General features: G+C 36.3%; 1 protein-coding gene across 1 annotated transcript in view; it reads left to right on the plus strand.

Annotated features, from left to right (window-relative positions):
• The first annotated feature begins 6,836 nt into the window (after nucleotides 1-6,836).
• The window catches only part of MESR4 (misexpression suppressor of ras 4), a 96,666-nt gene continuing 88,117 nt past the window's right edge, over nucleotides 6,837-15,385 (plus strand). The window contains exon 1 of the mRNA XM_081770580.1: nucleotides 6,837-7,286. Within this exon, the coding sequence (XP_081626706.1) occupies nucleotides 7,009-7,286 (278 nt within the window). The 5' untranslated portion in view covers nucleotides 6,837-7,008. The remainder of the gene's footprint in view (nucleotides 7,287-15,385) is intronic.

The following is a 15,385-nucleotide window of genomic DNA, read 5'->3' on the forward strand; positions in this document are numbered from 1 at the left end:
ATTTGCACCAGTGTTAGTCCATCTCATCAAAGGGATAACAATCCGAACCGCATGAGCTCCTGCCGGGAATCGAACCCTGGTCTCCCACGTTAAAGGCGCATACGCTAACCGGTTAGCCACAAAGGAACTCCAAAGTTTTCGAGTTTCATATTAATACTAATTTATACTATTACTGGGGTCTACTAATTCATAATGTAATAGGTCATCAAGAAAGAAATCAAACCTTGTTTTGGTAATTTTATACCCATAAAAGGAAACGAAACAAGCCATCATAAGCTCCAAGCTAAAAATCCCAGTTTAGTGACGTCAAACGAACATATTAGATCGAACCAACTACCTCTAATTCATTCATACCAGTAAAGGTGCGGTGGCTCAGTGGTAGAGCGTTCACCTCTGCTGTATGGGTCTTTAGCCTAACCGGCATAATCGTGGGACGTAAAACTAAAGATTTCATTTGCACAAGTGTTAGTCCATGCATAACAATCTCCAAATTTTATGCCATAAAAGGGAACGAAAGCATTCGTAAACCTGTACTATTTCATAACGTAATGAATCATCAAGACCATATTTTTAGTAATTTTAAAGAATCATCATGACCTCTGATCCAATATTCCCAATTCAATGACGTCATAGCACGGCCAAGGTACCTCTGACTCATTCGTACCATCGTGCATGGCCCCTGAATAAGCATAAGCAAAATTTCAATAGGTGACGTAATCCCGGGGCCAAAGCATCCCTGATTCATTCATTATGGTCCATGGGGGAACCAAATTGGATTATTAAGAGTGAGGCCAAGTCAGGCCCTTACTACTAGGTCAATGACCTCCGTTAACTGTTTACCTTAGAAAGAAATAAGCAGAACCAACTGTTGTCTAGAAACGTGTTATTTGATAACTCCTACGAATTTTAAAAAGGAAATTAATCCCTGTACACTACCTCATCAAGGTCAATTACGTGGTACAACGTATTGCTTACGTTTATATTTTGTCCCATAGGCGGGAATATTCAAGACCATTGACGTAATTTCATTTTGACAATTCTCAAATTTAAGCAAAGTGATCCTCCCAAAGTTTAAGAGGAACTATCAATGTACCAATGTCCTGGACCCATAATCCCATCATATGTCAATAAGTGACCACTTGATCATACTAATATTTGACAATGATTTACCCCCAAAAAAATGGGATACCACCCAATTCTAAGAACAATTACCAATTATTGATTTGACAATAAGAAATGTACCCTTTCCAAAATTTAAGAATAGTGCTCAAATATACCCGTGTCTTATGAAAAAAGTAATAATTCCTGTACTCATTCAATAATAAAGCCGTATCAAAGAAGATAAAATAGGTCAATAACCTTCGAAATTTGAATATTTGGTCATAAGAGGGACACGAACATTTACAAAGGGTTGTAGAGAACGGGGAAATATCTAAACTTTAAGGGGTGGGTCAATGTACTTCTGCCAAATTTTAAGATGAAGGCATCAATGTACTTATGCCTTATGAAAGAAAATAGATCCCTGAACACTTTCATATGTTCATATAAAATAATAAAGCCCTTATTAAAGAGAATAAATTGGGTCACTAACCTCCGAAATTAAAATTTTTGGCAATCCTTTACCTTGAAAGGAAACGAATGGACCACCCAAATTTATGGTGATACACATTAGATTCCTATAGTACTATATTAAATGTTTAAATTGGACAATATCCAAAATATAAGGTAATAAAACATTATCAAAAGAGGTCAATAACCTCCGAAATTTGAATATTTGGCAATTTTTACCCATGAAAGGGAACGAGGTGGACCATCCAAATTTATAGTGATACATATTGAGGTACTATACTATTTTACAATATGCTTAAATTGGACAATTTCCAAAATTTTTGGGATGGGCCGAGATACCCCTCCCAAATTTTAAGAAAGATGCATCAATGTACCTACCTGAGTGTCTTATGTAAGTGAATGAACCCTATACATGCCCATATGACCATATAAGTCTATTCATCACGACTCTGGAACTCACTAAAGAAATAATAAACCCTTCTGACCAGAGTATATACACTTGTTTATTAAAAATTAAATTACAGAGTAGCGTTTTCGACAACGTTAAGTTGTCAAAACCGTTACACTGTATTTTAGTTTTTAATAAAGAAGTGTATATACTCGGTCAGAAGTGTTTATTATAACCATATAAGGTAATAGGGCCTCATCCAAGGGGATAAATTAGGTCAAAAACCTCCGAATTTTGAATTTTTGACTATTTTTTATCCATAAAAGGGAACAAGGTGGACCATCCAAATTTATAGTAATACATATTAGGGTGCTATGCTATTATACCAAATGCATAAATTGGGTAATTTCCAAAATTGAAGGGTTTGGCCAAGGTACCCCTCCCAAAATTTTAAAGGGTTCACCAACATACTTATGTTTAATAAGAGACTGAACCCTGTACACACCCGTATAATCATATAAAGTAATAGGATTTCATCCAAGGGGATAAATTAAGTGAAAAACTTCAAAAATTTGATTTTTTGGCATTTTTTACCCATGAAAGAAACAATGTGGAGCACCCAAATTTATGGTGGTATATATTAAGATCCTATACTAGTGTACCAAATCCTTAAATTGGGCAATTTCCAAAATTAAAGGGGTGGGCCAAGGTACCCCTCCCAAATTTTTATAGGGGTGTGCATCAATATCCCCATGTCTAACGATAGGGAAAAGACCCCTGTATACGACCATATAACCATATAAGGTAATAAGACCTCATCAATGGGAATAAATTAGGTTATAATCCTCCGAAATTTGAGTTTTTGGCGATTTCTTACCCATAAAATTGAACAAGGTGGACCACCAATGCTGATCGAGGTATATATGCTGGTCCTAGGCTACCATACCAAATTTTTAGATTTGGCAATTTCCAAAATTTAAGGGTGGTTTCCTATGTACCCCTACCAAAAATTAGGGGGTGGGCCAAGTTACGCCTGCCAAATTGTACAGGGGTTGTCCTAGGCACCCCTAGGTCGTTGACCCCGGTTGCAAGGCCATTGACCTTTGATCTATGACGTCACAAAATTTTTTGCTGACTCGGCGTGCTATCCGGGCGGGCCTACTACTATTTTATTGTTAATTTTGAGTTTAACGTTCCTTTCAACGGCGAAGCTATATGAGACGGGACCTACTGATTAACGCTGAATCCGAACCACATCAGCTCCCGCAAAATCGAATTATTGTTGTCAAGGTATCAAAGAATTTTTTTAAGTGTTATATTTCTTCAATATTGAAACTTCGAAATTTTGGGAACTTACATATTTCACTAAATTATCCTTCATCGATTTCAACTACAACCAGTGGGAATGAGTGGGAAATACTAAAGAAAGTATGTGCTACGTTTTATTGAATTCAAATAATGTTAACGTACTTTCTACCAGAGAATGAATGACTTCCTGTATGTGAAAACCTGCAATGCGGAAAGATTTTATTCCCTTTTACTCCCTTATTTCGATAGATTTTTACAACATCAAAAAATAGTTATTTTCAAAGATTGGAGGGAGGCATATACAATGTTTAATTAAAAGGAAATAATTTTTACGAGAGGTATTTTGAAAGAGACAAACAGACAGACAGACAAATTCTGATTGAGTTAGATGGAAGACACTTGCTACTTATATTTCAATTAGTTGTATATTTAGTTTCGGGTGTAAACTTATTTTTATATTTTAATTATGGAAGGAAATCTAGAACACCCTTACTTTTGAACTACTTAGGTAGAATTATACTTGCAGCCTTACCCTATTACCTTAGGCAAGGATAAGAAAAATATCGAACAGAATGAAACCACATATAAAACTCTAATACTTCAAGTAATGGCTGCTCCTTCGACGAAAAGAAAAATAAAGTAAATGCTACAAGTAATGGCTGTTCCTTCGACGAAAAATATAAAGTATACTTGACGAAGATTCAAACACGGATCTACTGGGTGGTAGGTTAGAACGTTACTCACTACACCACATACTCAGGTGCTTGTTTTCTTGCTATACACTTTAAACATTCAGCTTGTGATTTTTGTTTCCGTTCTTTTACCATATAACAATTTCTCTACTTTCCCTGCTTGTCACATTATTCGTGTTATTTATTGTGTAAGTTGCATTTGCAAAGTAATATATTTTGTTGTTTTACGAGGATCCACAGCTTTAAAAGTTTTAAACGTCAATTACCTTGTTAAGCGAACAGATTTTCTCATATGTTCCATCGCTTCAAGCGGCAAGAGATACTATCCCGCAAGAAACTCTCATTTCTTATGTGACAATGAAATGAAATCTTTGAGTTTTACGTCCCATGGTTATGCCGGTTAGGCTAAAGGAGACGGTGAAGATGAGAAATGAATGAAATGGTGGAATGAAGAAAGTGGGAGGAGACGGGAGAACCCCGAGAAAACCCACGCACACGGTGTTTGTCCACCACAAAGTTCACTTGACGGGGCTGAAATCGAACCCGGGACCCCATGCGCCAGAGGTGAACGCTCTACCATTGAGCCACCGCGGCCCCCCTTCTTATGTGACAGATAATACATCACGTTCTAGTTATCATAATATTTTCATTGACAAAGGAGAAAAAGCTAAAGACTCTGTAAACAGACTGTTTCGATTCTTGTTAATTTTGTTGACCGTTGGTAATAGTGGTGGTGAGGAATACACTTTTTCCTAGTTAAGGACAGGAAATTCACAGTTTTTCTTTGTCATCATCTTTTATGTTTCTGCAGTATGTAGAAAGTAGCTTGTCTTTGTTCTGCATAATTTTTCAAGTGCTCCAGTATTAAGAAACCTTGGCATCGATTACATACTGTAGAGATCTTCGCAAATTTTGCGAATCGCAACTCAATACAAAATCTGGAACAAGTAATTGTAAGTGCTAGATTTACTATTGCAAACTAAAACGAATATCTTGCGTTGCGTTTAAGCGGTCTCGTATGGAATGATACTGTTAATATGTAAGATAATAATGCTGTATCTCATTTTTTTGGAAAATAATGTCATGTTAAGTTCGTTTTAAGTGACATCTGTTTCATTTGGAATATAAAAAAAATCGAAGAGAATATATTTTACAATAGTATTGGCTTTTGACTAAAACTATCTGGTATTTTTTTAAATTATGCTTTTATTTTATTTATTTAGTTATCATTACCTCCTCCCATTGGTTCATTCCGAATCTGCTTTTGCAAAAATTGCGAGGCCAAACGCAACGCAAATGTGACGCAAAACATAAATAAATTGTTCTTTATACTATGAGAAAACTAGAAACTGGATCCAGTTGGCTAGAAGTTAATGAAGAGCTTTTGTGAATGTGGCGTTGAATATCAGGCTTCCGTAGACCATAGAGTTAATTAGTTAATAGTTTTGCATACTATCACAAATTCAAGCGTTAATGCAAACCGTTGGGAAAGAGCCTCGAATATGTGGGACTGAACCTCTATTACATTTGAATGCGATTGCCATTGCAAACTGTGAACTCAACTCTCTATACTGAATTGAGGTGCAAACTGCGAACTGCGAATTACATTGATATATGTCTTTTAAGGATAGAATTTAAATTTTACGCTTCAAAATTCGTATCTTAAGCTTTTGAGGAAATAGTAACAATATACTTCCACTCATCTATTAACTAGAAAGAAATATATTTATTTTTTGCCACCATACTGTGCTACTGTGAGAAGATACTTAAATATATTTTACAGCCGATAACCCGTTTGCAGGAACTTAAGGACACCATTGCCACTTCATTCATTTATCCTACACTATAATATGCCTGCTGGGTGGCTCAATAGTAGAGCGTTAACCTGTAGTGCGTGTGGTCTCGTGAAGTAAGCTTTATGGTGGACGAACAATATGTGATGGATTTTCTCGGGGTTTTCTGACTTGCACCATTAAGGGCACATAAGCAGGAATTTATTTCGGGTCGGGTTGGAAGCTTTTGAGAAGATCCAAATTAAACATGGGAGTAATTTATATTCAAATTCGTTAAATCACCCCAAACATAAGATTAAATTTACAGGAAGACCTGGATTTCGTAGGTTCCGGACACCCAAAACACACCCTTGCGTACATCCCTGATCGATCCATCTCATCACCAACTCCCTTAGCCTCGGTGCTTAATGTGGAGCGTAAAGCAAAAAAAAAAAAAAAAAAAAAAAAAATCTGTAATATGAATGGATAACGTTGATAATATAATTTAATATGAAAATATAAATAAATAGAAATGAGTTCGATCTTCTAATTCATTCGAGCTGAGGAGGGCCCGTATCCACGAGGGATCTAGGGGGGCGAGCATCTCCTAAAATTTTCACGGTAGGCCTGCAAATGAACTATAATAGGGTTGGATCGGCCCCTCCTACATTTTTGGGCTGGCTACGGGCCTGAACTGAGGCTTGTCATTATTAATATAACCAGTGTTTCTCTTCACGCTATTTTGAATAATCATAGGCCTACATTAGAATATACAAAATCTCGCTTATATTATTCTTGTATATTGTTGTATTTTCCCTAAACACAGCTTCTAATGGCCGTTCCCGCATAGAAATCGACATCATCTAGACTGCAGACGAACAATCCTAACATATTCTCATTCGGAACAGTTCGTCGGTTTTCCCATTTCGCAGCTGAGATCTACTGATGGCACTCGAAATTATTTACACGTGTTGGTAACTTTGCATTTATATTCGAATGTAATGGATGTGCGTTCTACATACAGCGTTCTGAGTAGTCTAGTCAAATGAATTGTCTTTGTTTTTAGATCGGCGCTGTATTACTAAACAACGCCGCCTATTGGTCAAAAAATTTCTGCGTGTGAGAGAAGTGCAAGAGATGGCGGTATAAGCTATCGATGCGCGTTTGTTAGTTTCCAAAAAGCAGGGAAGTGAATTTGTCACCTAATAGTAACTTTTTAGTAGTTACAACTGCTATGGCGTCCATTTTATGGTGAAAAGTGTACTATAGTGCTAATATAATGGGATCTAAAAACGCTTATCGAAGTGTGCCAACGTTGAGAGTTGGCGATTTGTTTTCAAGTATTTATCAGGTGGAAGAAGCTGTACGGGAGTATCAGCAGGCCAATTTCATTAAACTACAGAAGCGTCATACTGGATCTATTATAAATGCAAGAAGAAGAGCACCGAATCGTAAATTTAATCCACATCTGAAGTACGATGAATTGCATTATCATTGTGTACATGGAGTTACCGTGGAATATATGTCAAACTCTGGGGGTCCCAGACCAAACACCATGTAAGTATTGTTCGGGACAAGGTTTATTTTGGTTCTCTATTGTCGTTGTATGCGGGTTTCGTGCGTACCTGCAGTACGCTTCTCGCCATCTTGAACGGTAATTACGTAAATGAAGTGCTATCTTTATTTTGAGTACAAGGATCTAATTAATAACAACATGAAAATATTCTTATACAGTTATATATGAGGTGAGATGTATATATGCTTATTGTAATCAATGGAATTTCGGTCAGGTCCGTAAAGCCAATTAAGCTCACTGGAGCAGTTCACTCGACACTTCCGATTCTCAACATGGCTGCTTTGTACTATTTAGTTCAAAATGTGATGATTAATGTCATAAAATGAAATTAGTTTTGTTGAAGATAATAATTGAAAATGTTACCTTTAATGTAATTCCGGAATGTAATTTAAGTACAAGGGCCACCATTTTTGTGTTGGTACTGACTGCTGATTGCAGTCACGGGATTGTTCACGTAATACTTGAATGCATTAATTGTATGTTAACACATTATCATAGATGAGATTAGAATAATTTAAATGCCCTCCCTTTCCTTGTCTAGGCGTATTTTTCAGTTGGTACGTATATTTTTAGAATATGTTGACATCAACAATTGCAAAGTAGTTGCGCTCCGTAGGTTAGTTCAGAAAAATCGAATAGGAAAATTACGGATTACTCATAATGGCATTAGTATTGTTTGTGTAGATATCCGAAGTATAGAAACAGTAGTAAAATATGATTGCCATAAACACAAAATATTGGAATAATGAGCAGAAAATTGAAGTGTACATTTGGCGAATTTATTTCATTATATCTTAACAGTTGCTTGGGCATTCGTCTTTGCAGTTTGCTGGTAAATTCGGTATTACCCAAGATGCACTCTTTTAATGGGCATTCGTTGCGTTTCGGGATTTAGTTCCGAAGTTGGTCGTCCGTTTCCAGAAAAATGTTGAGAATTTACCGGGGAAAAATGGATAATTTGCTCGTTTGTGTGCTTTATAGTATGTAAGGAAAGCGGATTTTTTTTTTTTTTTTTTTTTTTTTTTAACTGATATAATCTTGGAACTATTACCTTAGCGGAGGGAACTACTCCGTGCAAGGTTATCGTATGGTTGGATTGTGGGAAAGAAACGAGCATTTGTATTGTAAACATGGCTGCAGATGTACAGAGACGTTCCAGTTGGTATCCTTACTCGAGCCTACCCTACTCTACTTATCGCTACCTTACTCTACCCTACGTTATTATACCTACCCTCGTAAAAATTTACGAGTTTTTAAGTTTTTGTAGTTATTATTACGCTTTTTGTCGAAAACCGAGCGGATGAGCAAGTTGGGAATAAATACCGCATTTTGTTTGAAGATCCAATTTATTCCATCCATCCATATCTGTAGCCCCAAATTCCATAACTGTATTAGTCACTACGTCGGTCTGAGAGTGGTAACGTGGACTTTCACTCGAGCATAATTGGTTATTATAGTTTTTTTTTTTTTTTCTGTAATTAGTTAGCTGGCTTACCGTTTTTACCTTAATAGTATTGCCCCAAGGAACGTTGCATGTGTTGTCTTCTATATTGTTTCATTATTTGCTACGTATAGTACATTTCTTTTCATATTGGGTTTGTTATTAGAATATACGTCCGAGTTCTGCTGTAGGCAGAGGTTAGACGAAATTGTACAATATAGTAGCATTTAACGAACAGATTATGTCTAAAGATGACTGGCCAGTTGACATATCTCATTGAGCTAAATAGAATGATGTTAGCGAGTGTAAGTCTCTGTGCGTAGTTTTGGAGAAAAGGTAGTTTTCTTTTGTTTTATAACCTAAAAGATTGATTAAAAAAATGAAATGAAATCTTTCAGTTTTTACGTCCCACGGTTATGCTGGTTAGGCTAAAGAAAACGGTGATGAGAGATGAAGGAATTAGTGGAATGAAGAAAGTGGGAGGAAATGGGAGAACCCTGAGATAACCCACGCACACGATGTTTGTCCACCACAAAGTCCACGCATCGCGAACTGGGATCGCATCAGGAACTCCAAGCACCAGAGGTAAACGCTCTGGCACTGAGCCACCGCGCCCCCGTAGATGCTATTGAGATATGTATCGAATACTGAAATATATAGCTTCTCTTACTGAGTTTTTCATTATGGCACTAGAAAGATTATAGGAAACAGTTTGGTTAATGAGATAAAACCCAGAATTTTAAAGTTTTAAATATTATCTATAATACATATCGATAGATCACATTGAGCTCAACAAAATGAGATGATTAAGGTTAAAATTCTCATGCGTAATTTTCGAGAAAAACGTAATTTTTATTGACTAAAAAGTATGTCGTTCGTAGCAGAAAAAATTCGATAGTTTTAATTGTGCTGGAACAGATTGTTTATTTCAAGATTTGCTCAACTGGGATCCATTCAGCTGGAAAAAAAAATATAATTTTTGAGCTTTTTATTTACTGGTATAACCAAGCTATATCACATTACTAGGGCTTGAAAAATCTTGCTTGCAAGTACTCGCCAGCCAAAGAATTTACTAACCAGGCTATTTTACAGTCGCAGTGTTTATACATATAAACAAAAATCACTTTGCGACACAGTAAACATATCAATATGTTTTTTCTTTATTATTTCATTGATTGGTATATCTCTTGTGCAAAAAGGAAAAATTAAATAATAAAAGTTACATCTGCCATTTATTCTTGAATTCACGTTTTTGATTGATCGAACTTTACTCGTCAAATTTAAAAAGAGTACTCGTCACTGGCGGGCAGACGATTGGATTTTTCAAGCCTTGCACACAAGCCCCCCCCCCCCAAGCTCATGTGGGCCTCCGCATTTTATTTATTTGGCATATTTATGCAATATTTGGCATAATTTGAATTCAATTTGTCTTAAAATCCTCATATATGCCTTCTGTATCTGAATGCCCCCTCCCCCCCCAAATTTACAGAGAAATCGGCGCCCTTGCCTGCACATTACTTCAACCAACTTACATTATATTTATAGGTTCTGGATTTCTGTTGGATGAATTGCATAATTTGAAACATTATTAGGATATACCACGTACAACATTTAAGAAATGAGGTCATCCTGAAATTCCGAGTGTACTGAAATTATGAAATAAACTCACCTTAGGTTCAAATAAGTTAAGAACAAATTAATGTATAGATTGTGTTTACATTTGAAATAAAATCCACAGTTTTACTTTTTTTTTTTTTTTTTTATGTGAGGGTAAAGGCAATAATAACATTTTTAAGAACATAACGGCCTAGAATGTAGGATTTATCGATCTGGACCATTATGGGTACAAAGCTAGGCATGGGAATATCTCTACATATGTATTTATTTTAGCGTAGTGAACAAAGACAGATATGCAATGGAGAGGGCCTAAAATTCGAACTTACAACCACTCAAAACTAGTCAACAAATTTAGACCCTTTTTGTTACAAGGGTAGTCTAATCCTGAAAAGTTTATACTATACTGTGTTTATTTTCGCATGGGGCGCTGTTGACAAGGAGATATGTGTACAGCACGATTCACATGGTATGATACTCATAAGTATTTATTTACGAATTATTCGTTTCGGTACGGGAAAGAAAGAATACGCACGACAGAACGGGCTTACAGTTCAAAATTCAAGAGAACCATATAAGAACTATTTGAGTTTTAACATTCTTGACACAAGAGTAGACCTTCGGCTTCGGAAAGTTCGTAGGCAAGTATATTCATTTTATCATGAGAGTCAAACCGCAAAAGAAGTGGACTCGGAAGTTCAAATTCAACATCATGACGTGAAGTTGGCTTAACTGAACTGTTTTCGTTTCATGCTCGATGCCTTTTTCTTGAATTCAGAATAAATGACGATCAGTTCATGTTGCAAAGTGAAAAAAAAAAAAAAAAAAAAGCCCGTACCCACTCCTTGGCCATCTAAACCCACTAACTGGATGGATGTGTGTGAATACGGAACTAAATGTTAGTAAGGGCATGTTTTTTAACTAACGAGCTTTCTGCATTATTGTCATAGGTGAAAGAATGAAGAATATGACGTAGCATTTAGTAAATACTTCGCATGTTCATGTTGAAATTATAACGTTTATATCATTATCAGCGAATGACAAATTCAGATCAGTATTTATTACATGTAATGTTTTTATATTGCAGAAATAATTTTTACTGTGTGTTATTTCGTTGGTTGGTTCGGATCTTATTGTCTGTCTCAAGACGTAGGCTATAATATGAGACGTGCTCCTACAGCTTAACATTGAATCTGAATCACATAAGCTCTTATCCTTTAATCCAACTCTTATGTCCCGCGCCGGGTGCGTACGTTAACCACATAGAAACGAGGTACCTTTGATACACAATGTATGCTATTTATAAGACCTGAACTGATACGCAGGTGGTAAGTAGTTACTGCATTAGAAATGAAATGTTATGGTCTAAGATAGTTATTGCTTCAAAATATAGTATTTCTTGTAAGTTGACGGTTTTTCAATGTAAGCACTAGTGGCCAATATAGACGTGTTTCAGTAGGTTAAAAAACTAAAACTGATTGTTTTTGTTTCTGAACAGTAGTTTGGTCTTCAGCCTTAGAAGTGTAAATGCACAGTTTGGTGCGAGTTACTCAAACGCTGAGCAGCCCTTCCCGTCTTTTTAATGGTTAGCACACGCCTTCGATGCACGTGGTTACGGGTTCGATTCCTGGTGGGGTCACATTACGGTGGTTATGATTCCATCTTAAACTGGGGGGTCCACATTCCATATAGCCTCGGTGCTGAAACGGAGCGGTAAACTTCAATAAACAAGCGAATAAACTCTGAACACCAGAGCAGCACAGAATTCAACCAGTAGAAAAAGAAAAATGGAAAAGCTTTAAGTTTTTATCTACCAGTGAACAATTAGGCCTAGGCTATGACAATAGTGTTATCTTTGTAATAAATCTCATTTTAACATTTTCGTCCCGAAGAAACTTAAGATAATAATATAACTATGAAACACACATAGTTGCAGGTGGGTTGAGCTTTCTTAGACTTCAATTTATTTATATACTGTATATGTAAAAAATACACCATAACAGTAACACACATACTGTTAGTAGTAAGGACCTAACCGGCTTGCCGTAAACACCAGACTGTGCTCAGGTCAAAAGTCACATTGCGTGCTAAATCGGGCCCGGAGTTTCCAAATCCAGATGTAAGATATTTCAAGCACGTAACTTCTGCGTGGGGCGCTCTGAGTAATTCGAAGATGCTTATACTTTATCATTATTACTGATTTTACTCAAATAACTTGACTTTTGACAATGTTCTGTCCTTATTTACCTTACATGCTATACCGGTACATCGTTTACAAGCTCTTCATTATGTGTTTCTAATTAGCTTTCAATTAGCCATCTCCTTATTATAAGTTTTGAGATATATATGGACGATTTCAGTTTTTTCATTGATTTTCCATTGACTTCAATGTTCATCGTTCCTGATTTTTTTACTGTGTTTTGTCCATTTTAGGACAGTTTCTTTTTTAAATGTAAAATCTACTAGGGCGGAACCGGTTTTCGGCTCTGAACGGATCCAGTTCCGGAACCGATTCTTCGGATCCAGGTCTGGAACCAGCTCCTAAGATCCGGTGGCCACCCCTACGCTAAACCCAAGCTGCTGGCAGGCTGTGAACAGTGTGCTAGATGAAATGGTGGAAGTGACAGGCAGCGGCCGCTTGTCTCGTTTGCTTAAACAAACTCTGTAACTAACAAACTCATTTGGCTAAACACCCACTGATGGACCAAATTGTTTATCTGGGGGTCACAAGCGCGTGGTCCCCTTTGCAGTCTTTTGAAGGTGAACTTTGTGCCTCCTTTACGGTTCTTTGCGGGCTTTCGGATCCAGGTCTGGGACCGGTTCTGAAAATCGGATCTCCAAGAACCGGTTCCGTTGGAACCGAAACTTGTGGCCATCCCTAAAATCTACATAGCCTGTTCTATATTTAAGCTGAATTTTAGCCATCTTCCTCTTTTGGCTTTTGAGATTAGTTACGTTCCATCCATTTTAGGACAATTCACGTTTGAAATATAGAATGTATATAGTCTCTTCTACCTTTGAGCTGAATTTCAGTCATCTCTCCCAAAGTCTGTTTAGTCATTGCAACCGGATATGCTCTTATATAAAAGAAAAAGTACGTTGTTACAGGGTGACTTTCTGATGGTTCCAATCTTTCAATCGTAATATTAAATTCCCAGTTTCCTGTCCGTATAATTTTGATAACTTGGAAGGAAATTGGTTTCTGCATCTCCACTGTCTGCCAAGCGCATGAGCAGGCTATTAGTGTAAGGAATTTGCACAAGGTAAAACCATGCAACATTTAGAATGAAAGCATTAAAAAAAAAAAAAAAAAAAGTTCCCATATCAGTCTGGAAAGGACTGAGGGACCTCACGATGTCTATCGCTCATGAAAGTCAAGAAATTTAGATTTGGGTGACGATTTTTTATCTGTACAAATACAAGTACAGGCTGGTAAATTTCGTTCTATAAAACGTCAAAATTCACCACCAGAAAGGTCTATGGTCAGCTTTAGACGCTACCAAATCGCAAGCAAATCACGCTTCTGTCACATGCATGAAAATTCGGCCTAATTCACGTCCAAATTCGCTCTTGAGAATGTTGCGAAATATTATTGTTTGGTAAAGGAGTAATATTTACGTCAGTAGCAGTCTAGATCTAACGGTGTTTAATGTCTATACCATCGTTAAGTTTCATCCTATTGGTTTGTATGAGACCTTGTTTTTTCTGTTTTCGTTTAAACGTACTGGACCTTCAGAGATATGTTTTGATTTGAAATCTGGCCAATTACAAGGGCCCAGGAAAAGTAGATGAAAGTGGCGAGAATGTGTAATGTGACGATGAAAGATAGAATAAGAAACAATTATGTAATAGGCGCTGTTAAGGTGGGACACTAGAGTAAAATGTTTCAAAAGTATAGGCTGGGGCATAATAGAACAAGAAATGACGGCTATGTTGGAAAGCTGGAAGTAATAGATAAAAGGAAGAGGGGAAGGTCCAAAATGAAATTGAAAGAGCAGATACAAGGTGATTTGAGGGAGAGGACACCCAGATGAAGTAGAGTGTAGAAAAAAATTTAAAAGCGGGAATGCCACCTTGTATAAACATGAGAAAATGAGGAGGCAAAGAAGAATGTTTTTTTTTTCAAGTCTTATTTAAATGTACCTTGCTTTCTAGAAATTGACTTGCGTTTTATATAAATAAAACTAGCATACCGAATTTCAACTTTCTATTCCAATTACTTGAAATATGAGATCATAGGTTAAAAAAAAAAAAGCCCATTTAAATAACATGGGGAACTTCTTCATCGTCTCTTTAGGCACTCTATAAATTAAAAATATTCACTTTTCGCAATTTTCCCGTCGGTTAGTCCAGAAAAGGTACAATCATGTGAAATTTAATTATTGTGGCCCTACAGGAAGTGCAGAATAATTTTGGAGTATAAAAGGTGTCCTGTATAAATAACATGGGGAAGATTTTTCAGTTCTCCATAAAACCACTCTACTCCATGTTTTAAAATAACATGGGGAATTTCATCATCACCCCTTTAGATCCCATAAAAATTAGAAATATGAGAATTTGTGTCATATGCATTTAGTAGAAGCGTCGTAGCATTTTTAAAATTTTGTTTATTATGATTATTATTATTTGATAGGAAGTGGATTTTACAAAATCCAAGATGGTAGTCCGTAGAAATAAATTTATAGTTTTTCCTGGTGAATTCGACGTTTTTAGGTTGTCAGTCACTAAAAGGTTAATATTATAGTTGTGAATGTATACTGAGTTGCTTTTTTAAACGATGTAGACTAGAATTCTTAATTCTTACAAAGACTCGCCAGATACGATGTACGAAACCGACGTCCAGTGAGGAGTTTTATATCATCAAACTTACCAATCCTCTTAACCTTAGCTTTTAGTATATTGATGAAGATTATTAAAATGGCCATTGGTGGTGCATCACCAGAAGTTGTTTATGTTTTTCACGCAACTAAAGATTTAAAAAAAAAGTGCATAACGTTTTTAAAAGAAATATTTATATTTATATTT

The sequence above is a fragment of the Thermobia domestica genome, chromosome 9, assembly GCF_964235325.1.
Source record: "Thermobia domestica chromosome 9, izTheDome1.hap1.1, whole genome shotgun sequence".
In the NCBI taxonomy this organism is placed as follows: domain Eukaryota; kingdom Metazoa; phylum Arthropoda; class Insecta; order Zygentoma; family Lepismatidae; genus Thermobia; species Thermobia domestica.